Raw genomic sequence first — 22917 nt, 5'->3', positions numbered from 1 at the left:
TATAAATATATTTCCAAACATAACCTAAATGAAATCATATCTATAGATCTTTAATGATTTGAGAGTAGTCAATGCATGAGAAGAGAAGTCGAGGAGCGATGGCTTGGGTTCACGATCACAACGAATTCCAATAACATTCGAATCACTCTCACACACACACACAAGGAAAATGAGGTTTAGGATTCATCTCCTGAGCTAATTAAAAATTGAATCCGAATTAGACTATTGTAGGATGTAAAAGTAGAATTGGATCCGATGATTGTCGGACTCAAGCTGGATGGTACCTCCAAATTCAAAGGATCCATACCCGTCTAATGCGGATCAAAGTCCGGTTGAATGAGACCCTCTTTATCAACGTCAAACTGAGACCCGCGTCTCGACTCGGAACGAGTCGACTTGAGTTTACTGAGTCAACTCAAAAGACCTCGGTAAAAACACTGATCCCGAGTCCGAGACTCCACGCGTGATGCCCTAAGCCTTTCCTCTCCTCCTGCGGCCGGCACTCCCGCCGTTGCTGGCTCAGCCACCTATTCCCTGGTACTCTTCTCTCCTCTCCTCTTTCCCGATCTCAACCCTCCTCTGATCTCCTTCCCACTCCTATTCTCTCTTGTCGTCTCTTCTATTTGTTGATCCTCTCCTCCCCACTCTGATCTCCTAGCTTATGTTAATGATACATTAAAGATGTTATAGCTTTTATTCTGCTGTAGAAGTTGGCTGTGTAATTTATACCCTTAAGCATATGTTTTGTTGCATATTAATAATTTGTAATAAAATAAATCATATAGCATACACTGCTTTACTTATGGGTATCTTGAGTCGAGATGGTCAAGTGGAGAGACCAATTAGATCGTTGTAAACCTCAAAAACAAGCAAATTATTATTCATTCAAATAAGAGATAATACTATTAATTATGCATTCACTATAATAAAAAAATGTAATAATTAATTTAAGAATATGTAACAGTTACCAAATCTTAAAACTTTATTTATAAGTTTTTATATATATATATATATATATATATATATATCTTAAGATTAATTTTTTATAAGTTGTAGGATCTGATTGATCTTACGATCTTATAATCTGTTCCTGCAATCTGAGTTTGGAACCCCCTCAATTACCACTAAATTGCATTATTTCAAGTTTCCGTTTAATTTGGACTGATTGAATATGTTGATTCAATTATTTTATAGGTCATCTGCAGGATTTGGAACTTAGCTTTCTCTATTTTTGTAGCCTTTGGCGCAAGAATCACCATTTCTTGTTTCAGGATGTTCTTTTGAATTGCTAGATGAATATATGTTGATCATCTTCAGTTTGGTTATACTTTCAAATTGAATGGTCTCACAGTACATCTCCATGTATTGGAACTAGTGTTTTGATATTTTCCATCTTCTAATCTTGCCATGTAGGGTGTTCCTTTGCACTGTAAAATTTTGTGTACTTGTTCGTGTGTTTTCTACTTGTTTTGCTTTTTCCTTAACTATATGCGCCTCTAACTAATGAAAAAAATGTAAACTTCATATATGCTATGTGGTGCATGGCCTTCCTGCATAGCACAGTCATTTGTCGGAACATCAGTCACTAGAAAAAAGAGAATGGAGGAGAAGTCGAGCCATCTGCTAGTTCTCTACGCTTCGCAGACTGGGAATGCTATGGATGCTGCCGAGCGCGTCGGTAGGGAGGCAGAACGCGGTGGCTGCCCTTCTGTCCAAGTCCTCCCCATCGACCGCTTTGATGCGGTCAGTAAACCCATTATAAGTCCATCTCATGTCTTGATCTGATTTAACATAAAAAAGACCACATTTTTCTTTCACCTTATTATTCTTGGTGGTGTTCCAACCAATTTTTATTTATTTATTGTATGCAGAGTTGTTTACCAGACCAAGAAATTGTAATTTTTGTGGTTTCTACCACAGGACAGGGGGATATACCAGACTCAATGAAGGTTGGACTTCTTTCACAATGGTAGTCTGAACTTTGAAGTGATCTGTTGCAATGGTTAGATATGATGTTGTGTTTTTGTAGGTGTTTTGGAGGTTTCTTTTGCAGAGGAACCTTAGCAATCAGTGGTTGGAAGGACTTCACTATGCAGTTTTTGGACTGGGTGACTCAGGGTACCAGAAATATAATGTAATTTTTTATTTATGTTTGGTTAATTAGGTTGTGGATCCTTTTGATTAGGTTATATGTGATTTCTTTGCCTCTTTATGTTGTTGTAGTACAGTTGTTCCTTTTCCATAAATCTGTTTGATGTTAGATTGTAAGTATGTTATGATCTTAATCCAATCTATTGATCATTTGTTGTAAGCTTTCAAGTGATCTTGGCTGCTGACATGATACTTGGGTCCCCTGTTTATTCCGCCCTTGTGGTAGGTTTGTTTATGACCATAGGGTCCCCATTGTGAAGAGTTGCTTTGACCCTTGGCTGGTCATAATAAGGCATCGGCCAACCTGAATAGGACTATAGTTGAGTCTTTTGGCTTTTTTATGGGTGCCGAGGTTGAGGAAGAGGATTGTCAGAAATTTGCATCATATTACTTGGCCTCATGTATATTGAAATTTAATTTTCTACAACAGCTTCTTTTCAAATACATGAAATAATTTTAAACTTTATAATATCAAAGATTATGTGTGTGTGTGTGTGTCTCTCTCTCTCTCTCCCTCTCTCTCTCTCTCTCTCTCTCTCTGTGGGTCATTCCCCACTTTGTAAAGATTTGTCATGCGGGGATGTCCATGTAATGTGCATGTTTATGCTTCCTATCAATACCAAATTGCTCTTTCAATCGTTGTGGTGAAACTCAAGCACATTCTTTTTAGTACATTGTTTATCAATCAAAGTCTTCGCAATCAAAGTGGTTTCCATCATCCAGATACCACTTCGACAGATATATAATCTCCAATGTACTTTCCAGGCAAAATTCATTATGTAGCATGTTAATAAAATTCTGCCTAATTATTTCTTACTCATATGTACAATGTGGAACCCTTTTGTAGTTTACTGCAAAAAAGCTGGACAAAAGGCTTTCAGATCTCGGAGCAAAACCATTAATTGAAAAAGGTTTAGGAGATGATCAGCACCCTTCAGGGTATGTTTCCGTATATGCCTGTTGTTGGTCAGTTGGTGTTTTCTTTTGTATTGCAAGCATGGTCTGAATTACATGGATTCATCTTGCTTATTTGTTGAACTTTCATCTGATTTGTTGTTTATTCTTGAAGAGGGAGATTTACTTCGTATTTCTCTTGGATGCATTCTTTTGGCAAGATAAGACTGATTTGCTGTTGATTTTTGTTGGCTCCAGTGCTTTTTTCTATTACCAATAACATATGTTCTTGCCTGCAAGTTCTTTTTTTTTTTTTCCTTTTTTATGCTTGATCCATTTGAGTTGCTTGATAGACACTTTGCTTTCAGATTTTTTTTTTTGTGTGAGAGAGACAGAATAATGTTAAGAATTTATCCTCTGCAGCTATGAAGGTGCTCTGGATCCTTGGTTGTTATCTTTGTGGAAGATGCTGAATACAGTGCATCCAAACATTTTGCCTAGGGTTTCAGATATTATGGATCCTTCTAAGAGAAGTTTGGATCATGCAAAAATTGAGGTTATTTACCATTCTTCTGACAAGATGCAACCAGATCATTTAACTGCATATGGTAAGTCATGAAAGGTGAATGGATCAAATTCTACATCATGCTGGCTGGAACTGTTGCTGATTACTTTTTAAATCTTTCCTCTCAGCCAAATTCTCTAATTATAAATTAAATTGAGCATGTAAGCTTATATTTTGTTGCAGAGCATGTAGCATTATGGTCTACTAATTAAATGTTCTCATTGTTTTTGACAAGAACCATGACCTTTTTATGTTGTAGATCTGGAAAGTTCTGAGGTGGTGATAGAGAGTGCATGTTCAATGTCACCTGCACAGTTTCATTATCATGATAAGAAGCCACAGTATCTTTTGCATATGGTATGATTTATATTATCTATCAAGTAGTCTTTTATAGATTCTATAGAAAATGCTGGTAGTTCTTGATACTTTTTTTATTTAAATTTACGTTACTTAAAATAGTAAAATATGATTTTTTTTTGGCTACCAAATCACATATTATTTTAACATTTTGTAGGAAGAAACTTTATAATATATGTTTTACTTTCTTTAACTTGTTTAGAGATATTTGGATCATGCTTAACTGCAATTGATTGAATGATTTCAATTCTTTGAAGAAAATTTCCATCCATTTTATTTTAGCTCCATATTTTTCTGAAAAATGGTTGACGTGCAGGTGATCATGGTACCACATGTTGCATATGCAGCATGAGGGGGTGCATATGCAAGCACATGAACTGTATATATAAACATAAAAAAATATAATCAAAATTTGTCTTAGTTAAAGTATGGAAAGATGAAGATTGAAGTGATAAGGTGTATGATCCATGCAAGTGTATGTAATTAAAATTTATGTTAATCATGTATACTATTAGAATAATATAATACTTCAAACTTCAAACAATTACACTTGGGAAGAAATGTAAACCACATAGGCTGATCACATATTCATACATATATGGAGTTGTGAACTTCATAATTGGCCACCACATATTTGTATGTGTTTGCATATGTGGCTGCATGTGCTTGTCTATGAAGACTGCAGAAGCAGCCACATATGCATATATGCATATTGGGATATTGCATTTGGAAACATTGTTTTAGGATTTGTTTAATCCAACATAATGTGGTACTGGACCCGTTCTGGTCGATAATTGGTCGGATTCATGATGACATATATTGAAGATGAGGCGGGCAGCACCAGTCGGGCCACATGGAAAGGGAGATGGACTCGCAAGCCCTAAAAGGCCAATGCCTTGAAGATAAAAAAACAAATCAATGGATGATCTGTCATTAAAAGAAAAAAAAACTGAACTGAGCTGCATGTAATGGGGCAGTGTCTCGGTTCATGCTTGGACCAGTAAATACCAGCCAGTACAGACTGATCCTGGTGAAATTAAATTCCTTGTTTTAGATAATCCATTGAGGCTACCATACTTGTTATAGGTACGTACATTATGGACACGTGGGACTACTTTGGTTATAGGTATAAATTTAGAGATCAATTATCCTTCATATTAAACAAATTCAAATATGTCTGTTACTCTTCTGAACCTACACTCGAGAGTCAAATATTGTGTCAATATGCACATTGAATCTTTTGGATCTTGTCTTCCCAACTATTTCAGCTTCCTTGTTTGATAATCACCTTATGCACTATGTTTACCACATGCACTTCTGTAGTTGAAAAAGAACAACTAATAATTGAGAATTTGAGAATGATGGTGGGCTAGCATACTATTGTGCAGATTTTGTTTGTCCAAGATTCCAAGGTATCAGGTTTTGAAGCTAGTTGCAAGGTTGGTGTCAAGTGATGATTGGATTCGCCGGGGTCTTACAAAATTGTGTCAGGGGCATGCCCTCTCCAATTCTTAAGTTAGTGTCGGAAGGTGACATTATAATCAGGGATTCAGAGGGGTCAGAGAGTTGAGAGTTTTATAGAATCTCCCACGTGTAAAATAGTATACTTGAGGCCTTTTATAGGAGAATTTGATAATTGTCGGGAGTCAATGAGAGTTAGTTTGTGTGAGCGATTGTGGTCGAGCATTACTGAACGTGAAGAGTCGACTAAACCCGACATTGTAGTTATCACTGTTGTGCGTTATGCTGACCACATGTGGTACTTGGCTGAAGTGCCAAATTGACAGAATGTCCGAGTTGGTGTCAGATTGGCATTGATGTGGTGTTGTCTAGATGCCCATGTGTCAGATACCCCCTATCACATACCAAGCTACACTACTTTTGATCTATGGTGCATAAGATATATGCAACCCTAAAGGTAGTTTTCAATGTGACACATGAAGCAGACTTAATATTTGTGTAAATCCTGTCCATTAAATAGAATCAGCAATGTATCACAAGAAACGTGCAGCCTAATGCATGGGCTTGTGGGACTAGGGGACGTCACATTCATGGCCTTGTGCCTACATGTGAAGTGACTCATTCCAAAATTAAGGTCCATCATGCTTGGGATGGAGTAACTTTACTGGTAAACGAGTCTTCTACTTGAGAATATTTTGACTTTTGAGTAAAGAAATTCATTGTCAGGGATGTGCCACTAGAAAAATATGTCGATTTATTAGCTTGGTTTTAGAAAAGACTGAAGTCCATTGCCTTACTCCCACATCTGAATGACTTATTCCACAACTTGGAACCATCATGCTTGGGTGGAGCAACTTTATTACCACACCACCCATTTCTTGAGGATGTACTGAAAGCAAAGAAATTCATACTTGAAGCAAGGATTCCCTGCCATGTTTGTTGTCATGCCCATTTGCAGGTTGGTTGAGGTTAAAAAATTTAACTAGCCATGTAGGTAGGTACATCTGACACCTGTCAATGCCATAGCATTGTACATTTTCACCTATGCTGACATGTGCCGATCCACACAACGAATCTTGGCTTGGAGTATGCCACATAATACATTGATATCCTGTATTTGGTTGCTGAATGAATATTATAGTGTATCTTTCATCCTTCTTGGATTTATGGTTCTCTGGTAGCTCTCATGTATCTGTTTCTTTAATTTGTATTGCTAATATTTGGAACACTTACTGTGAGTAACTTGGCAGATAACTAATCAACGATTGACAAATGTGGACCATAGTAGAGATGTGCGTCACTTTGAATTTGAAGCTTCATCAAATGTGAGTTTCTGTGCAAATGGAACTTTGATTATATTTCCTGGATAATGAAAATCAATCTGCGGCCACAATTCTAGGTCATTGACTATCAAGTGGGTGATGTTCTTGAGATTCTACCAAGTCAAAATCCTGCTGCTGTCGATGCATTTATACAGCGCTGTAACCTAGATCCAAACTGTTACATCACAGTATGTAGTTCTTTCTTGGTGTTATGTTTTTGTATCAGCATTATATAAATATCAAAACTTTATATATGTGTAGATGCATATCATGTATATATGCATACATATGAATGTGTGCATGAGTATTTATACACCGCACTTTTCTCAGCTTTTGCAACATTGATGCATTATTTGAGAGCATCTAAAGTTTATGTTGAAGTTTTGACTCATTACATGAATGCTGTCTTAATTTCTATTTGTTGTCTCAAGGATAAAAGACTATATATATATAGTAGAAATGCTCCTTTATTAATAGGACCTGATTGGTTTCAATCTTGCGATCTTTTAGGTCAAGGCTAGGGATACTGAAAAACAATCCGTCTACAAAAGTATAAAGAGCTTGGTGCGCCCTATTAAACTGAAAAACTTTGTGGAGCTTACAATGGATGTCGCATCAGCTTCTCCTCGGCGTTACTTTTTTGAGGTAAGTTTGTTTAATTAATGAGAAGTAACATAGACAGTACGTAGTTTAGTCTATTATGTTAATTTGTAATGCAGATCATCTACCTAGGAGGTAAAGAAAAATAAAGAGAGAGGGTTGGGGCGGAGAGCCTTGTATGCTAGTAGAATTACATATTGAAGCCTATATGACAAATGAAAATTTTGGGATTTTGTAACTTGAAAGATCTTTAGAATTGCTTTTATGAAGTAGCAGTCATTAAGTAATATGGGAACTGAGTAGGAAACCTTGGAGAAAGATGGGGTAACTTAAATTGTTATTATTAGTTTGTCACTTGTAGGTTATATAAGCATGGATTGGTTGATTCAAGGTATCTATTTAACAAGATAAGGTGACTAGCTCAGTTCATACCATCTGTTGTTTATATTAAGTCTGATTTAGGTTGTACTTTGGATTTGGATATTTTATAGGAATTGAGCTTGAATGAATGTTGTTGGATCCAAATCCATGTAATATTTTGTATAAATTACATTTAACTTTGTGACAGTATCACTTTGCTGAGATTAAGGGTACATTCCATCATCATGTCATAATCATTTATTTGTTAATCTATGATATAAATTCTGTATTATATAAGTATGTTTTTATATGTTATGGAGATTATATGCTGTACAGTAGTGTAGTTAAGTGTCTATTCTCGAACAATAGATTTCTAAGATTGTTCTTGGGCAAAGGAATGAAGCTTTTATTTTTTTATTACATGCCATGTCCATATGTAATACCAAAATCAGTTCTAATTAGGGATAACTGTTTTGCTTCCTTGTATATTTGCAAAATTTAGCTGCATAGAGTTTTGAAGATTTTCTTTCTGCATTTTCATATGCCCTTTAGGTCATGAGCTTTTATGCAACAGCTGAATATGAGAAGGAGAGGCTTCAATATTTTGCTTCTCCTGAAGGAATGGATGATCTATATCAGTATAATCAGAGGGAGCGAAGAACTGTTGTAGAGGTGATAAATTTTGTGACTTGGTTTCAATTCCATTTTGCTAATTGCATATTTGATCTTTATTAGTTCATGATGCTGTTTATCCTGAAAGTGAGTCATTTATGTGTGCAATATGATATTTGAAGGATTTGATGTCAAGGCTTTCTTCACTCATTATGAATTACTGAGAAGCTTTTAGTTCTTATTGTAGGTACTAGAGGATTTTCCATCTGTGCAGATGCCGTTTGAATGGTTGGTGCAGCTGGTCCCTCCACTAAAAACAAGAGCATTTTCCATATCCTCTTCCCCTTCAGTTCATCCAAATCAAGTTCACTTAACTGTGAGCATTGTGTCATGGACTACTCCTTTTAAGAGAAAGAGACATGGCCTCTGCTCATCATGGCTAGCTGGACTTGATCCATTTAAAAGAAGCGGTACGTACATAAAAGATAAAATCATTGTGCTCGGAATCGGCGATGTAGTCATCATAATTATTTTCTTTGTGATCAGGAGTTCACATTCCCGCTTGGGTAACTCGAGGTTCCCTGCCTCCACCTCCACCATCACTACCTCTCATTCTCATTGGACCAGGAACTGGATGTGCACCATTCCGAGCATTTGTTGAGGAACGTGCTCTCCAGAATTTGACCAGATCAACATCTCCTATTCTCTTCTTTTTCGGATGTAGAAACCAATCAGTTGATTTCTTATACAAGAACTTCTGGTTGGCGCAAGCCCAAGATGATGGGGTTCTATCAGCAGATAAGGGTGGCGGCTTCTTTGTTGCTTTTTCTAGAGATCAGCCACAAAAAATCTATGTACAGCATAAGATGAAGGAAGAGAGTAAAAGGATTTGGAGTCTACTGAGTTCAGGAGCTGCAATATACATCGCAGGGTCCTCCACAAAGATGCCGGCAGATGTGACATCAACCCTGGAAGAAATTATTGCAGTAGAAAATGGGATGTCTAAAGAATCAGCTGCAAGATGGCTCCGGCTACTGGAGAAGGCTGGTAAATTTTTCATCGAGGCATGGTCATGAACTCCAATCCTCTCCTCAGATCAGACAGCCAGGAAGTGCCATTTTAGTTTGACCAAGAGTTGTTTGAAACAGTGGAATGCATAATGGCAATCTCACCCTAGTGATCTACTCTACCTTTCAGTTCTTTTCCTGCAATCCCTATATAGTTCTTGTTGTTGCAGCCTCTGATGACATGCTCCACTTCAGGCACCTGGTAATTCTTTTTATGATTTTCTTTTATTTATTATTCTTTCTCATGATTCTTTGAATAACTGCATCAAGACCATTTGCATTGCGTGTATACTTGAGGTTGGATTTGTTCTTGATGCAGATTTTAACAGGCCAAGTTTATATATAGTCAGCAGTGTTGGCTTGGACTTTGTTGCACATCTTGTGTAGAACACCTGAGAGAATGAGGCAGAAAAGGTGCACTGTTCTTAGATTCATTCAAAGATGTGATGTATTTATTTATATTTGTTGAATCAATCCCTGTAAGATTCGAGAGCAAACACAATCATATAATAATATGGTGTCATTCATGTGATGTTCCTTTCACTTTAAGAAGAGAGAAGTCTATTATGTGAATTCTAAGCAAAAGTACTCTCTCTATATTTTTTGTATTTAAATTTTTTTAGATATTCGAGAATTTATTCTGATGATATTTAATTATGTATGTCACTGTTTGATAATAGAATAAATAAAATATAAATAAAATATAAACTATTACATAAACTCATATAAAATAAGATATGGGATTTATGCGATAGGATTTATCATCAATTATAGACTTTAAAGGCATGAAAATATTCTTGGTTCCCATTCATGTTGATCCAATCCATTTGGCACACTACTTTGTAATCTCAAATAATGTAATACATATTCATATGATAATATTATTGTTGGAGCAATTTGCTATATATATATATATAATTATTTGGTAGTAATTAAGATTGTGTTTGACTAATTCTAGATTTGTTATGACCACCGGCAATTACTCGATTCCAACATCGTCTTTTTCCTGTTTGGACTCGACGGCTACAGCGAGCCTCATTGGCTCTTCCTATCTGTTTCGGTTTCATAGTCGTGACTCAGATGGCGGCCTTCGCCTCCTCCCTCTTCGTTTTCCCCCCAACGATTTGCGTCGCGATCCGATCGTGAATAGCAGCGCGCACGAGAGAGAGAGAGAGAGAATGTGGTCGTGAGGTGCGATGGCAGTCGGCGAGCAACGCGGTGCGGGCGCCGCCGTCTTGGAGGAGAAGACGGCCACGGCGGAGGAGGATGAAGGAGAGGGAGGGGGGAAGAGAGAGGGCGACGCTGCTCCTCCCGCGGAGGAGAATCGCGATTGCGTTGTTGTGGACGTGGCGGGATCAGCAGATGGAGCGGCGGGTGGTGGGAACGATCGGGACGCGGAGACGCCCTGTCGGATCTGCCAGTTGCGCCCGGATCGGGGGCAGGAAGTCTCCTTGCAGGTCCTGCTCGGGTGCTGGTGCAACGACGGCGAAGAACGCGGTGAGGCGGATCCTGAAGTCGCCCGCCCGCCGGAGGAAGCCGCCGTTGTAGTGGCCTTGGAGGAGAGGGTAGCGGTGGAGATGGGCGCCGCCTTCGTGGTCGTCGACGTGGCCGGATCAGCCGATGGAGCGGCGGACGGGAGCGACTGGGACACGGCGATGGCCTGCCGGATCTGTCATTTGAGTCCGGATCGGTTTGAGGAAGGCTCCGAGCTGTTCCAGCTCGGATGCGGTTGCAAGGGCGAGCTCGGTGTCGCGCACCGCCACTGCGCCGAGGCCTGGTTCAAGGTGAAGGGCAACAGGTACTTTCTTGTCTATATATCATTCATCGTCGATTAAACGTTCTTGTCGGATTCCACTGCCGAGTCCCGTGAAGAAAATTGAAGTTTTTGATCGCTGTGACGTTTAATCTGAACTTGATGACAAAGTGGCGTGTGCGATTCAGCTTTAAAAGCACGCTTCTTACGGATCATGGAGAGGGGAATTGTGCAACTTGAACACATTTCTTTCTTTTCGTAATCTCTCTCCACTGCACTTGTTGATAGATTAAAGATCTCCTTTTGCTATTGTCAAGCTGATCATCTTTGACCTAATCTTTTGACTAGTTTCTCATAGTTTTATTCTTGGAATGTGGTGTCTTCTGATTGTTCTGGGTTGCATCCACTTTTTAAGACTGTGGACACGGGTACTTGGCAGCCTAGAAACTCTTGCCTTCTACAGTCAATCCCTTCAACGCATAATAAGTAGTCATATGAATATGTCCCAGCCTGTTAAAAGATTGATTAGGAATGGATGTTAGAGATAATATCCTAGCCAACTATATAACTTCTTGCTCTGCTGTGACTCTGAAGCTGTGGATTTAATTTCAGAGGTTTGCCGAACTAAAAAAAGGTCCATATAGAGTAGCACAAAGCCACAGTTGTTGTGCGTGTATTCTTGTCAACGATGAAAGAATGGTTATTAGTTTGGAGCATCATTCTTATCTTATCTCCTATGATTTTTCCCCTTCAACAACATTCTTATCGTAATTTTCATCAAAACAATTATTATAAGCTGATTCTTGAGATTGCAAGGGGTTGAGGTTCAGGGTTCAACAAGTAAACATTAAACCATTATTGGTTAGGAGGATTCTGATCTTATCTGGTACATCGAACTGTGTTAATAATTCAGGGAGACTAATCTGCTGATGCTAACAATGACATATACATATAAATTTGCATGTGGTTTGTGTACCAAGGTTTGCCGTACCGGATTGTACCGCCCGGTACGGGCGGTACGTACCGGTCCGATAGGCTAGTGGTACGCGGACCGCCCTGTACCGGTCCGCCCGTACCGAGCACTGTAGCAGTGTACTGTAGCACTGTAGCACTGCTACAGTGCTCGGTACACCTGGGTGTACCGAGCGGTATACCGTACCATACCGGTACCGAGCCCGGGTCGAAACGCCGATACGGTATGGTACGGCGAACCTTGTTGTGTACTATAAATTTTTCTTTATAATTAAACAGTGGGGTGGTTAGCTAACTTTATGGTCTTAGTAGCTGAAAAACTCAATATGAATAAAATACTAATGATGCGATCAACTATCGAGTGACAGTGATCCTCTTGTTAGTCTGAGTTCTCATCTGCTGCAAAGAACTTAACAAAGGCTATTTCTCAATGTCGAAAATGTCTTGGAGTTGGAGATTAACTGCTCCTATTTCCTTTTTGATGGCAAGAATATGGTGGGCTCCTTTCTCCGAGATGCAGTGCAGCTGCAAATATGGATAGTATCCCTAAAACCATTGAAGTATGACAAAGAAACCATCCAGTTTCCTTTTCATTTATAAGTTTCATCGAACTTACTGGTTTACTCCAATTGAGTATAAGCCCATTTAGAAGAGGTTTTAATCTTCAATGATGCCAAACCGAAATCTAGCTTTGCATATTGGCAGGACACTAAATGGAAACACTTCTCGGGTCTATACTAGGTGTGGAAAGAAGAAAAGTCAAACACAAATCCTTTTGGAATAGTGATGAACTCAAGTTCGGGTTCCACTAACATGTTATAATTTAGCCCTAGTCATTTTTCCTTTTTGTATTTGGAATAGTTTTGGTATGATAAAGGGGTCTTCAGGAAGCTTATAGGTTGCTATATGGCAATATCCTTTACATCTCTACTTTATTTTCTGAATTGATCACGAAGAATAAAAAGGAAATAAATGAAGAAAAAAATTGGAAAGAATTACCAAGTTACGAAAATGAAAAACTGTCGAGCATCAAAGGGAAAGATTATTTGTCGAGACAAATCTAAAAAATTATCTTCCCAAAAAGAAAAAAAAGGATCTAAATTGTTGATTACCTTGACATGGTTACATACTTCTTTTTTCTTGTTATGATTTTCCTTTTCTTATTGTACTTGAAGCTTGGAAAAAGGGGCAAAGTATTGTAATGGAATCACGAGTTATTGAATGAATGATTATTTTTCCAGAAAAACATGAGAGTGGTGTGAGGTCACGACACCTTCCAATGTGAGTCTGGAGAAATTGGAGAGCATCCAACATTTACCTCGCTTTTTTTTGCCTCTTCCCCAAATAACCTATCATCTACATTTCTAGGTGCCTTTAAATGTTAAAATTCTAACATTCTTGGAGTTACCCTATGTTGGAAACACATGGAGCAATTTTTCAATAAGTTATGTGAGTTGGAAGGGCAGCCCAATGTCTTTCTTTCTCCTGGAAGCAGTTTGCATTTGAGTTTGATATACTTTTTTTTTTTAATCTAAATAAAATTTTATGCCAATCAATGTTTTTTATCATACTCACTCTTAGCTTCGTCCATTTCTTTTCTTTTATTACCAAACCCTCTAATATTATCACCCTTTGGGTTGTTCTTCAGGAAGTTTTGGTTTAAGTTTTTTGCTTCATCTGAAAAGAAGATCTATGCTACGCAAACTATTACTAATTATTTTGACCTCACAACACAATATCCCATATCACTTCCATAGAAAAGGATATGTACTCTTGTGATTCTATCTATCGGTGGACCTCAACTACACTTGTTCTTCTATCAATTAGGTTAGATGACGGCTAATAGATATTTTAGAGGCTGCACATTTTACTTTGGCACAATATGACTTGCTGGTTTGAATTATATTGCGGATCTCTTGATTGTTAAGTTCTAAAAATAACACCCTTTTCCCTTCTGCTCAAATTTTGGTGTTACTTTACAATTTGAGACCTTCTTAATTCCTGGTATCATATATCTCATTTGGCAATACTTCATAACCTTGTTATTGATTTCAGCTAACACAGCAACATTAAATAATCGTACTCAGTTTTACATTCAGATTTTTATAAATCACAATGAAAATAATCTTTTTGTTGTTCTATGCTTCATGCTCATGTCTCTTCTTTGTTTTCCCTTTGGCATTCTTCTTTCTTCACTAAACATGCCACTTCTGTCTCTTCATCATGCCATTTTATTCAAACAGTAGCTGGAATTGGTTATGTTATACTCTTAGCTGGTCAGTTCACCTCAGAATTTATTCTCTTCAATAACCATGTTAATCATACCACCTAAATCAAAGTTTGGATGCTCGCATCTACCCTTTCTTTCATGTTTCTTCAACCATAACAAGCAATTTTCTTTGAGTGACTCCATGGTTCTTGTTATGTATGAAGTATGAACAAATTTTTTGATCAAAAGATCATTTGCATTATTGAAACTCTGAAGTATAGATTCTATCCTTTCCAGATTATCATAAAGTCTTTTGGACATTTACCTTGGCAGTGTTGCTGTATCTTAGTGACTACATTTAGTCTGGGTGACTTTTCTTTGCTCTTGCTTATTTTACTTTTATATATTTTTATCTTTCTTCAATTGCTCTAGGTTCATTTGAGCCGATTAATACAAGATTAGAAGTAACATCAGGTGACTTGGCTTATTTTAACTTTGCCTGATGATCCATGTGATAAGACATGCCTTGGTATGTAAGGAGATAAGGCTAAACTTTAGTCAGGTTTAGATCTCTATTATTAATTTAAGAACAGTTCTGATCAGTAAAACATTGTTTTTATGATTTAAACCTACTGATCCTTGCAATGTATGCATTCTCTTTGTCTAAACTTCCTTAGCTCCTCATGATCCAGAAAAGATCTTGATGGCCCAAGAACCTACAAAATCCTGAAAGGAAAGGGAAATGCTTGCTTGAGGGCCCAACAACCTACAAAATCCTGAAAGGAAAGGGAAATGCTTGCTTGAGGGCCCAACAACCTACAAAATCATGAAAGGAAAGGGAAATGATTGGGGTGGCAGAGAGGAAACGAGAGATACCCATCTTTTCACCCCGATCTCTGTTATGTCCATCCACTTTGATTAAATTACTCCAAGATTCTCTGTATGCCACGACCAGTATCAATATAGTTGGGCGATAACTTGTGCAGGGTTCTAGATCTCTGGTATCAGGCCCATACAAGTCAATGGCTGGACTGGTATGCTTCCTGTCCGTCTGGGCAAATTGTTACATGGTTCATGGTAGGTACTCTGGTGCCAAAAAGGTCTCTACACAGGCACTATGTTCCTCTGCGCACTTCTGTTATTTCCCACTTGGCTAATCTGAATATACTTGTGAACACACCTCTCTTGATTATCTCATAACACATGATACAGTCTCTGAATAATCTGTTGGTATCCCATTGCAAACATATTTTAGAATGCAAAAAGCATATGTGATGGATGGTGATTTGTAGGGGTTTCTAGGAGCTTTCAGAGCAAGGTAAAATCTCATTCAGTTTTGCACTTCTTTTATACTTTGTAACTGAAAATAATGAACTTCAAAGCCAAATCACTAGGAAACAGAATTTTTTTGTTAAAGTTCTGTAATTAAGTGTTTCCTATGGAGGGAGATGCACTGCCTAATGATACACACTATTGACAAAGATGACCAGCAGGTTTAACAGTAGTGGAGATGAAAGACTGGTGAAACAGTATCGGGAGAAGTCCCAAAGAAAAAAGAAGAGTATCGTGACCTTTTCTATGCTTCATACATTTAGGGTTTTGTGATTCAAGAATGATGCAGTATTGCATAATGGTTTTGCGATTAAAGTTGTTCATCATATTCTTAAGCACTTGCTGTTATTCGTGCGTATGTTGTTCATGCATGCCTAACCTATTTATATGCTGTTGCTATTCATCTGCTCAAGGCACCAGCAATTTGAAATGGACGTTTTTGTGTTTGGTAGTCAAGTCTTGCCATGAGATCTCTTGTGCAAACCCATACCATTTTTTTTCCGTCTTCCCCACTTCGAGCTGTCAGTTCGAGTGTTGCCATTAAGATTTTTTTTAAAGTGCAAATATAAACTAGCCATCACAAAACATCATGTTTGGACAAATTGACAAGCTTTCGTCTTGGGTGCAGGTATTGCGAGATTTGCGGTGAAAATGCAAAGAACGTCACCGGCGAGGACGATAGCAAATTCATGAACGAGTGGTACGAGAGGGGAGACTCGAGCAACCGAAATGTGTCGGAGCGGTGCAGTTGCTGGAGGCACCAACCTTTCTGTAATTTCCTAATGGCTTGCTTGGTAATAGCATTCATGCTCCCATGGTTTCTCCGGGTAAATATGTTCTGACATGTCGTCTGTTCTGCCACTCCTGTGGTCATGGAGAATAAATAATAGGCTGAGCTATGGCTCCCTGTAAATAGAAAATAACACAGTATAAATTACGTGAACTAACTGTTGATGCATATGTTCTATCCCTTTGTAGAGATCTCTTACCAACATATAATTTGGTTCTAATCCATAGCAGCATATGTAAGTTCGATGTCAGAGTGGAAATCTATTGTGTTCTATATTTGTTTTCCTTTCTACAGTGCTTTGGTTGAATTTTACGAGATAGATAATAACATCATTTAAATGGATACGAGTTCAAATGAAATATAATGTGAAGTTATTGGTCCTCTTGTCTGCCTTCTCCAGTCTCCAACATGGATGCTTTCCAACTCCTTTCTCCCTCCTTTTCTTGGCCATGGAGGAAAGAAGACTTCGAACGCGGGCATCAGTCATGCCTTTCTTGTAAGCATCTCCCACTTGCTCCTTAAGAGTTCCAACAGGAACCTTTCTCCTTCTCCATCCATAACTCCGATCGCTAGCACGGTGAAGAGCAAGATGCGCATTCTCGTGACCATGGCGAAGCTTGTCGACACATTGATCGGGTAAGACGCAGTAAGAACATGTAAAGAATGTTCATTATGTTGACGGATAACTAAAGTTTTGCTCCATGTGTGCATCAGCCCAGCGGTGATGCTGCTTTATCCTCTGTAAGTGGCACTGCGATTCCTGTGATTTGTGAGGAAGAAGAGATCATCGAAGAGAGTTGGAGGAGTTACTCACTGGTTTGGATTTCAGGTACTCGTCGATGCGGGCGATCGAGAGCCCTTCGCCTGTCGATGACCAGCAATGGCTGACCTATTGGGTGCTCTACTCGCTCATCACCCTCTTCGAGCTCTCCTGCTGGAGAGTGTTGCAGTGGTAACACTCATCGGACATATGTTAGGGGATGTCTTAAGTCTCTTCATAAGAACTGGGGATGATATAGTTGGGATCCATTCGCAGGTTTCCTCTGTGGCCGTACCTGAAGCTGGTGTTCTGCGTCTGGTTGGTGCTTCCTTTCTTCAACGGCGCCGCTTACATCTACGAGAACCACGTCCGGAGGTACGTCAGAATCGGCACCGGCGTCGGCTCGACCTACTCGGGGCTGCAGAGGCGAGTGATGCAGATGGTGAGCCTCGACGCGAGGAGATCGATAGAACAATTCCTAGACGGACATGGCGCAGAAGCTCTCGAGAAAGTCGTCAGAGCAGTAAGAAACAGTAGTAGTGTTTGATGCTTTGAATGCTTCTCTGACAACACTGCAAGTGGAGTTCTAATTCGAACTCCTCGACGGTGCAGGCGGAGAAGGAAGCGAGGAGTCGGTCAAGGAAGTGAAGAAGACGGTGGCTGAAGATGGCACTGAAAGATTCAAGAGGAGTTCTCATGTCTGGCCATAATGTTGTTCTTGGTGAAAGGATCCAAGATGAGAGACACTGTTTTGTGTCACTGGTGGATTTAATTGAAATGAAAGAAAAACGATGGGTATTGATTATTATACCATCATATTACTTTCAATTGTTATGATTTTGTTAGTCTAAAAGTCGATTTCGATTTAAATTATAGAGACAATCCGAGTTTATCCTAATTTTGAAATCTTATTGTAAGATAATCAATCATCTCTCGCAAAACAAATATCAAGGAAAGATGATCGACGATAAAAATTTTGAGCTAAATTGGACATCCGTTCTTAAGTGATGAATATAAAATCATTGTCGAATAAAAATCCCTTCGATACTTAAAAAAATTCGGAGTTCTTCCTCCTAAAGAGAATATCATTGTCGAATAAAATCCCTTCGATACTTAAGTGATGAATATAATTCGGTAGATGGTTGTATATAGTAGAAATAGAAGATAAGAACTTGATCAAAACAATTCGAGATCCCTAACCATAATTGCTTAAGGAAATATTATACAAATAAGTTTTTATTCATACAATATTGATATGACGGATTCACTTATTTTATCATTTCTGCAGAACTGGTTTTACATGAGTCTTGAGAACTGCTGAATTGAGCTAATAAAGGAACAAACACTATTGTTAGCAATATCAAAGATTAGAAGAATGCTAATTTAGATTCTTCTCAGATGCAACATTCCTGTGGCAATCTCATGTTCTTGCTTCATCCTGTTGTTTTCATTGGCAACATCACTCAGAAGGTGTTCTTTGAGGCAGATTGCAAAGTTCACAGTTTCAAGCATTGTCTCTCATGGCTTCTATCAGACTATGGGATCCAAGTTTTAGCAGCAGAGACAGAGAATGCAAGAATGGTTGCTTTTACATCAGAAACATGAATTGCTTTGACTCTTTCATCTTAAGTGAAGAAGACTTTCATACCAAAAAGGCAATTAAGAGATTCAATAATAAGACACAAACTCATTATTACATCTATAAAGAAAAACTTGGATTCTTCTTCCTTCCTTATGTGAGAATAATAATCTTTTAAGTTAATCCAATTCCAGGTTCAAAAGTTCTTGTACACATTCTCATATAAACGTCAAAGAATTTTTCGTAAATTTCTTTAGATCTAATAGAGAAAAACCCTAAGAGAATTCAAATTATTTTCTTCCACATCCCTACATCAATCAAAAAACCCTTCATGCTTATGGCTTTGTATCAAGCACACAAGATCTGAAGCTTTAGTTTCATTGGATCAGAATAGAATTGTGGAAGATTTTTGCATGCTAACAATATAATCAGATAGATGATTTCTTATCTACTAGCTTAAATTAGCAATCACTGTTGGCTTATCCAAAAGCTTAAAACTTGATCTGCTGTTTTCTTGTCAATAGGAACATTTAGATCACTGAGCTGCCATTTTCTTCATGCTGCAAGTAAATTGACATCTTCATTTTGGTTGTAACTTGACGTTTATAGAATGGTGAATGCAAGTTAAAGATCTAAAACAACAAGTTAAATCTTGCCTCATCATGTTTGTCTACTCAACAGTAATGGCAAGAGTGTGCAGTAATGCTAACAAGCAGTCATTCTACCTAAATTGGAACTCAGTATCAGCGACAATTCTCATCTCTGTTCTTTCACCATAAGACTTAGTCCTCAGTCTAGCAAAACTCAGATTAGGTAGAGCAAACTTATGCAGTCAAAATTCCTCATATTTTGCATCTATAAGCTACAGTGATGTAGAACAGATACCTGATTAGGCTTGAATCCATGTCAATTTGGTTTCTTGTCACTTTCATCACTACCTAAATCCTAATCCAACAAAATCTGGTAAAAATAACCTTTAACAACCATAATCTCCAATAGATTTACATTAGACATCAGTTTGATCATGAATGAGAAGAAGTATACACGAAGACTAATGATTTCCTCTACGGTTAAAGAACAGATTAAGAAGCTTCCCTGTATCCAATTCTGTTGATCTGCAGAGAGTAGCAGTCTGAGAAGTGTGCTCACAAAGACTCATAATTAGCCTCAGAATGGCAACCTGCCAAAAACATCTATGAAGACAACTCAATCTCCTTCCACATCTCCTTACCATTGACATGGTGGAGGAGTTGCAGGAGGCTTACATCCTGTGGCCTCACGACGGTCGTTACGACGGCGCTGCTGCCACCCGTGCCATGGCATGGCATGGCTGGCACGGAGCTCCGAGGAAACCAACTGGTCCAATCATTTATTAATGATATCCTTTCGATCGATAAGAATTTAAATGAAATCTAATGTGAAGTTATTACTCCTTCTCTGGCTGTCTTCTCCATTATCCGACATGGATGTCTTCTCCTGGACCTTAAGCTCCTTTTCTTGGCCATGGAGGAAAGAAGACTTCGAACGAGGGCATCAGTCATGCCTTTCTTGTAAGCATCTCCCACTTGCTCCTTAAGAGTTCCACCAGAAACCTCTCTCCTTCACCATCCGTAACTCCGATCGCTCGCACAGTGAAGAGCAAGATGAGCATTCTCGTGACCATGGCGAAGCTTGTCGACACATTGATCGGGTAAGACGCAGTAAGAACATGTAAAGAATGTACATTATGTTGACGGATAACTAAGGTTTTGCTCGATGTGTGCGTCAGCCCAGCGGTGATGCTGCTTTATCCTCTGTAAGTGGCACTGCGATTCTTGTGATTTGTGAGGAAGAGGTCATCGAAGAGAGTTGGAGTACTCACAGTGATGCTGGTTTGGATTCAGATTCTCATCGATGCTCGCGATCAAGTATCCTTCGCCGGTGGATTACCAGAAGTGGCTGACCTATTGGGTCCTCTACGCGCTCATCACACTCTTCGAGCTCTCCTGCTGGAGAGTCTTGCAGCAGTAACACTCACTTGCACACCACTGATCTCTCATCCGACATGTCTTAGAGGATGTCAGCTAAGACTCTGATCGATTGAAAACAAGAAATCTCATTCTCATCACTTATCATTGTTTAATTTCATCACATTTTGATCTGTTTTATAATCTTAATTGGAGTTCGATCAATATTATTAGAGTAATAAGGAATCTATTTACAGGTTTACTCTTTGGCCGGAGCTGAAGGTGGTGTTCTGCATCTGGTTGGTGCTTCCTTGCTTCGACGGAGCTGCCTACATCCACGAGAACCACCACATTCGGAGGTACGTCAGGACCGGCGTCGACGTCGGCTCGGCCTACATGGGGCTGAAGAGGCGAGTGATGCAGATGCTGAGCCTCGACGCGAGTAGATCGGTGGAGCGATACCTCGACCGACAAGGCGCAGAAGCTCTCGAGAGAGTCGTCAAAGCAGTAAGAAACAGTAGTAGTGTTCGATGCTTTGCATGCTTCTCTGACAACACTGCAAGTGGAGTTCTAATTCGAACTCCTCGATGGTGGTGCAGGCGGTGAAGGAAGCGCGGCGACAGTCGAGGAAACGAAGAAGATGATTGAAGGGGCCACTGAAAGATTGAAGTATCATGTTCGGTGTAATATTGTTCTTGCTCAAAAGTGTTGTATGTTTTGTGTCACTATTGGATTGTATTGAAGATTATTATTATTATTATTATTATTATTATTATTTATTATTATTATTATTATTACTGTTATTATTATTATTATTTCTAAAAATCATATTTCTAGTCCCCTCAAGATCAGATGCAACCTAATACAGAATCTGACCTCATTTCTATTGAATCAAAGGGAAGGATAAAAAACAATAGAAAATTAAGGAAAGGATAAAGGCACAAACACTGTATCACCAATATGAGAGAGTAGAACCATGTGGATTTATCTTCTTCCTCACAAGCATCATTCCTGTGGCAAATCTCATGTTCTTGCTTCATCCTTTTGCCATTGACAACAGCAAATTAGTGGGGGTCAATTTGAGCACACAAATGCAAACAAGAACCCTAAGAACTGGCACTCAGAAGGTGTTCTTTGAGGTAGTTCACAGTTGCAAGCATTGTCTCTCATGGCTTGTATCAAACTATGGAATCCAAGTTTTAGAAGCAAAGATATATAGATTGTGAGAATGGTTGCTTCAACTCCATAAACATGAATTGTTTTGGCTTTTTCATCTGGAATTGATAGTTGGCAGACATCATTTAAGTGAAAAAGATTTTGATACCAAAAAAACAATTAATAGATTCTGTAAATTCTTCATCAACCTTATATTGACGGGAGTCTCGTGCACTCGGTATGCCTTTCAGAAACAAGATATATACTCGTTATTATATCTATAAAGAAAAACTTGGATTCTTCACTGTAAGAATAATAATATTTTTAAGTTAATTCAAATCCAGGTTCAAAGCCTCTTGTACATATTCTCAAAAAAATTCTAAAGAATTTTTCATAAATTTCTCTGCAGAAAAACCCTAAGAGAATTAAAACTAATTTTCTTCCTAATCCCTACATCAAAACCCTTCATGCTTATGGCTTTGAAGCTAAGCTTTCATTGAATCAGAATAGAATTGTGGAAGATTAGTGCATATTAACAATATAATCAGATAGATGATTTCTTATCTATTAGCTAAAATTAGCAATCACTGTTGTCCTATCTAAAAGCTTAAAACTTGATCTGATGTTTTCTTGTCAATAAGAACATTTAGATCACTGAACTGCCATTTTCTTCATGCTGCAATTAAATTGACATCTTCATTTTGGTTGTAACTTGAAGTTTATAGAATGGTGGATGCAAGTTAAAGATCTAAAACAACAAGCTAAATCTTGCCTCATCATGTTTGTCTACTCAACAGTAATGGCAAGAATGTGCAGTAATGCTAACAAGCAGTCAATCTACCTAAATTGGAACTCAGTATCAGCAACAATTCTCATCTCTGTTCTTTCACCATTAAGACTTAGTCCTTAGGTTAATTAGGAGTCCTCAGTCTAACAAAACTTAGATTAAGTAGAGCAAACTTATGCAGTCAAAATTCCTCATATTTTGAATCTATAAGTTACAGTGATATAGAACAGCTACCTGATTAGCTA

The 22917-nt window shown here is 38.4% G+C and overlaps 4 protein-coding genes across 5 annotated transcripts; all 4 read left to right on the top strand.

Annotated features, from left to right (window-relative positions):
* The first annotated feature begins 398 nt into the window (after positions 1–398).
* On the top strand, positions 399–9932 carry LOC103988367 (NADPH-dependent diflavin oxidoreductase 1). 2 transcript variants are annotated; one of them, XR_010481529.1, is made up of 14 exons: positions 399–537; positions 1564–1743; positions 1872–1949; positions 2030–2134; positions 2999–3090; positions 3469–3653; positions 3870–3967; positions 6679–6753; positions 6828–6938; positions 7261–7395; positions 8263–8382; positions 8570–8792; positions 8869–9591; positions 9709–9932. XR_010481529.1 is itself a non-coding variant. In XM_065091986.1 (13 exons), exons 2-13 carry the CDS (start codon positions 1600–1602, stop codon positions 9396–9398), a joined length of 1896 nt encoding a protein of 631 aa, XP_064948058.1. In that variant the 5' UTR covers positions 444–537; positions 1559–1599; the 3' UTR covers positions 9399–9538. The 2 variants fall into 2 exon arrangements, 1 of the variants encoding a protein (XP_064948058.1); XM_065091986.1 differs by lacking the exon at positions 9709–9932 and having other exon boundaries at positions 444–537; positions 1559–1743; positions 8869–9538.
* A 510-nt stretch (positions 9933–10442) lies between these two features.
* Positions 10443–16729, top strand: LOC135598348 (uncharacterized). Its single transcript, XM_065091985.1, has 2 exons — positions 10443–11187; positions 16284–16729. The coding sequence occupies exons 1-2, from the start codon at positions 10586–10588 to the stop codon at positions 16495–16497; spliced, it is 816 nt and encodes a 271-aa protein (XP_064948057.1). The 5' UTR covers positions 10443–10585; the 3' UTR covers positions 16498–16729.
* Positions 16730–16766: 37 nt separating this feature from the next.
* LOC103988389 (HVA22-like protein f) lies at positions 16767–18075 on the top strand. The gene is made up of 5 exons (XM_009406937.3): positions 16767–17081; positions 17160–17186; positions 17275–17397; positions 17482–17728; positions 17818–18075. Exons 1-5 carry the CDS (start codon positions 16858–16860, stop codon positions 17851–17853), a joined length of 657 nt encoding a protein of 218 aa, XP_009405212.3. The 5' UTR covers positions 16767–16857; the 3' UTR covers positions 17854–18075.
* Positions 18076–20378: 2303 nt separating this feature from the next.
* Positions 20379–21468, top strand: LOC135583079 (HVA22-like protein f). The gene is made up of 5 exons (XM_009406928.3): positions 20379–20474; positions 20553–20579; positions 20668–20790; positions 20988–21237; positions 21330–21468. The coding sequence occupies exons 1-5, from the start codon at positions 20428–20430 to the stop codon at positions 21372–21374; spliced, it is 492 nt and encodes a 163-aa protein (XP_009405203.1). The 5' UTR covers positions 20379–20427; the 3' UTR covers positions 21375–21468.
* Positions 21469–22917: the final 1449 nt, after the last annotated feature.

The sequence above is a fragment of the Musa acuminata genome, chromosome BXJ2-1, assembly GCF_036884655.1.
Source record: "Musa acuminata AAA Group cultivar baxijiao chromosome BXJ2-1, Cavendish_Baxijiao_AAA, whole genome shotgun sequence".
Taxonomy (NCBI): Eukaryota; Viridiplantae; Streptophyta; class Magnoliopsida; order Zingiberales; family Musaceae; genus Musa; species Musa acuminata.
The sequence above is the reverse complement of the archived record's forward strand: the minus strand, read 5'-3'. Positions and strand labels throughout refer to the sequence as shown.

Excerpts from the sequence above, each read along its gene's own strand:
- LOC103988367 (XM_065091986.1), top strand. The coding sequence starts at position 1,600 with ATGGAGGAGAAGTCGAGCCATCTGCTAGTTCTCTACGCTTCGCAGACT. Across the intron at positions 1,950-2,029 it reads ATATACCAGACTCAATGAAG|GTGTTTTGGAGGTTTCTTTT; the intron begins GTTGGACTTCTT and ends GTGTTTTTGTAG. Across the intron at positions 3,968-6,678 it reads CACAGTATCTTTTGCATATG|ATAACTAATCAACGATTGAC; the intron begins GTATGATTTATA and ends GTAACTTGGCAG.
- LOC135598348 (XM_065091985.1), top strand. The coding sequence starts at position 10,586 with ATGGCAGTCGGCGAGCAACGCGGTGCGGGCGCCGCCGTCTTGGAGGAG. Across the intron at positions 11,188-16,283 it reads TTCAAGGTGAAGGGCAACAG|GTATTGCGAGATTTGCGGTG; the intron begins GTACTTTCTTGT and ends TCTTGGGTGCAG.
- LOC103988389 (XM_009406937.3), top strand. The coding sequence starts at position 16,858 with ATGCTTTCCAACTCCTTTCTCCCTCCTTTTCTTGGCCATGGAGGAAAG. Across the intron at positions 17,398-17,481 it reads TGCTGGAGAGTGTTGCAGTG|GTTTCCTCTGTGGCCGTACC; the intron begins GTAACACTCATC and ends ATCCATTCGCAG. Across the intron at positions 17,729-17,817 it reads TCGAGAAAGTCGTCAGAGCA|GCGGAGAAGGAAGCGAGGAG; the intron begins GTAAGAAACAGT and ends TCGACGGTGCAG.
- LOC135583079 (XM_009406928.3), top strand. The coding sequence starts at position 20,428 with ATGAGCATTCTCGTGACCATGGCGAAGCTTGTCGACACATTGATCGG. Across the intron at positions 20,475-20,552 it reads CTTGTCGACACATTGATCGG|CCCAGCGGTGATGCTGCTTT; the intron begins GTAAGACGCAGT and ends TGTGTGCGTCAG. Across the intron at positions 21,238-21,329 it reads TCGAGAGAGTCGTCAAAGCA|GCGGTGAAGGAAGCGCGGCG; the intron begins GTAAGAAACAGT and ends ATGGTGGTGCAG.